Consider the following 1,842-nt stretch of genomic DNA (forward strand, 5'->3'; position numbering starts at 1 on the left):
TGGTAGTGGTAAGAACAGTAATTCTAGGATGAGAATGCAAATTAGCATTCAATCTATGAGAAGGGTAAGATATAGCACAATTTGAAAAAATATTAGCATTCTTATTATTCATGGAAGTATTCACAGTACATTCACTACAAGACAGACGGTAGATAGCGGCGCTATTTTAGAGGCTGTTTTTAAATCAGCCACTATCTACCAATTTAGTAGTTGTTAACGCAGCCGTTTTAGAGAAAGCTGCAATTCATTTTATTTTTCTCGTAGCTTCACCTCTTTTTTCCTAAATCTCAATCTCAACTGTGTTTACCCTAACAATTACCAGAGTTTTCTCTCTCTCTCTCTCTCTCTCTTATTGTCTTTGCTACAGTCTTGAGATCTCTCAACGGCATTCTCTGTACGCCTTGCTCCTCTGCTTTCTCTGCTCTGCCAAGTCCACTCGCCGTCTCCTCTAAGCTGTGCATGAGCGTCCTGCCAGTGTCGCCTCTAACCTCCATCAGCTCTACCAGCGCCCATCGCAAGGTCTTCTCCTTCTGCCTTTCTTTATTTATTTGGCAATTTGCTTATTTTTTCTTTTTTATCTAGGTTTTCATGTTTTTACCGGAGGATAAGCGCCCACTTATGCATTCTAAACCATGCTTCTGTCCCAGATCTGCTCGCTACTCATGTGCCACTTGGTTGAGATTATGCCTTTATTTAACTTGGTTCAGATTTCCTTCTCTATTATTTGGTTACAAATCCATCCCTTTTGCTTTTTTATTTGGTTTCAATTTACACTTTTTTTTGTTCTTGCCAAAAACAGAAAACAAAAGACGGTGAAGCAAAATCTGTTGTTGAGCTTGAGTGATATGTACATATGACATTTTTATCATTTATTAGATATATGTTGAGATTGAGAGAGCTCGATTGGTCAAGAAACTTGCCAAGATTAAGGAGGAACAAGGGGTTATAGCTGAAGTTGCTGATTTGATGCAAGAAATTACGGTTGGTGTGGATACTGAATGTTGCGATAGTTTTGATTATGTAATTAGTAGTTAGTTGACTCATGTAATGGCCCTTTATAACAGGTGGAAACTTTTGGTGCCATGGCAAAAACTGAGAAAATTTCTTTCGTTCTTGAACAAGTATGAGACATCATTCTATTTCCTTTAGAGATGATAGCATCTGCCATAATTTGATGTTGCATTTTAGCTGTGAAATAAGGAATTTATTGCATTAAATTGTGCAGGTTCATTTGTGCCTAGACCATCAAGATTATGTTTGTTCACAGATACTTTCAAGAAAAATTAGTACGAGAGTATTTGATGCTGATGCTTCAAAGGAAAAGAAAAAACCTAAAGAAGGTGATAGTGTTGTTGAAGAAGCTCCTGCTGATATACCATCTCTACCAGAGTTGAAGCGGATCTATTACGAATTAATGATTCGGTAAATTAATCAATACTTTCCATTATGTTGCTTAGCTTGTTCAATCTAAATAGAAATTTGTTACTGGGCGATGTTTTGAATCTTGATGTGGTTTTGATAGGATCAGGTAGTAACAGAATCAGTAGGCTTTATTGATAAATTAGGGATTGCAAATCACAATCCCTTATTGGACCACACTGTTGGAACTACCAACTATGGAGGGAGTTCTTCCTCTCCTATTCTAACTGATCTAATAGAATGACCAAAACTAAAACTAACTAATCAACTAGTATTTATAGGCAGCAGCTAGGACTAAGACTATTTCCCTCATGCCTGCTAGTGCATCTCAAAGGGAACAAACAGATAGCCAATTAACAGCAATTAGGAACTAAAACCAGCAAGTAGACTACTTACCTCTCCTCTTGTAAACTAAACCAAACT

The 1,842-nt window shown here is 37.1% G+C and overlaps 1 protein-coding gene across 1 annotated transcript; it reads left to right on the forward strand.

Annotated features, from left to right (window-relative positions):
• Positions 1–459: 459 nt before the first annotated feature.
• Positions 460–1,426, forward strand: LOC112763265 (26S proteasome non-ATPase regulatory subunit 12 homolog A-like). Its single transcript, XM_025808982.2, has 4 exons — positions 460–519; positions 877–981; positions 1,065–1,121; positions 1,226–1,426. Exons 1-4 carry the CDS (start codon positions 460–462, stop codon positions 1,424–1,426), a joined length of 423 nt encoding a protein of 140 aa, XP_025664767.1.
• The last annotated feature ends 416 nt before the right edge of the window (positions 1,427–1,842 follow it).

The sequence above is a fragment of the Arachis hypogaea genome, chromosome 17, assembly GCF_003086295.3.
Source record: "Arachis hypogaea cultivar Tifrunner chromosome 17, arahy.Tifrunner.gnm2.J5K5, whole genome shotgun sequence".
NCBI classification, from domain to species: Eukaryota; Viridiplantae; Streptophyta; class Magnoliopsida; order Fabales; family Fabaceae; genus Arachis; species Arachis hypogaea.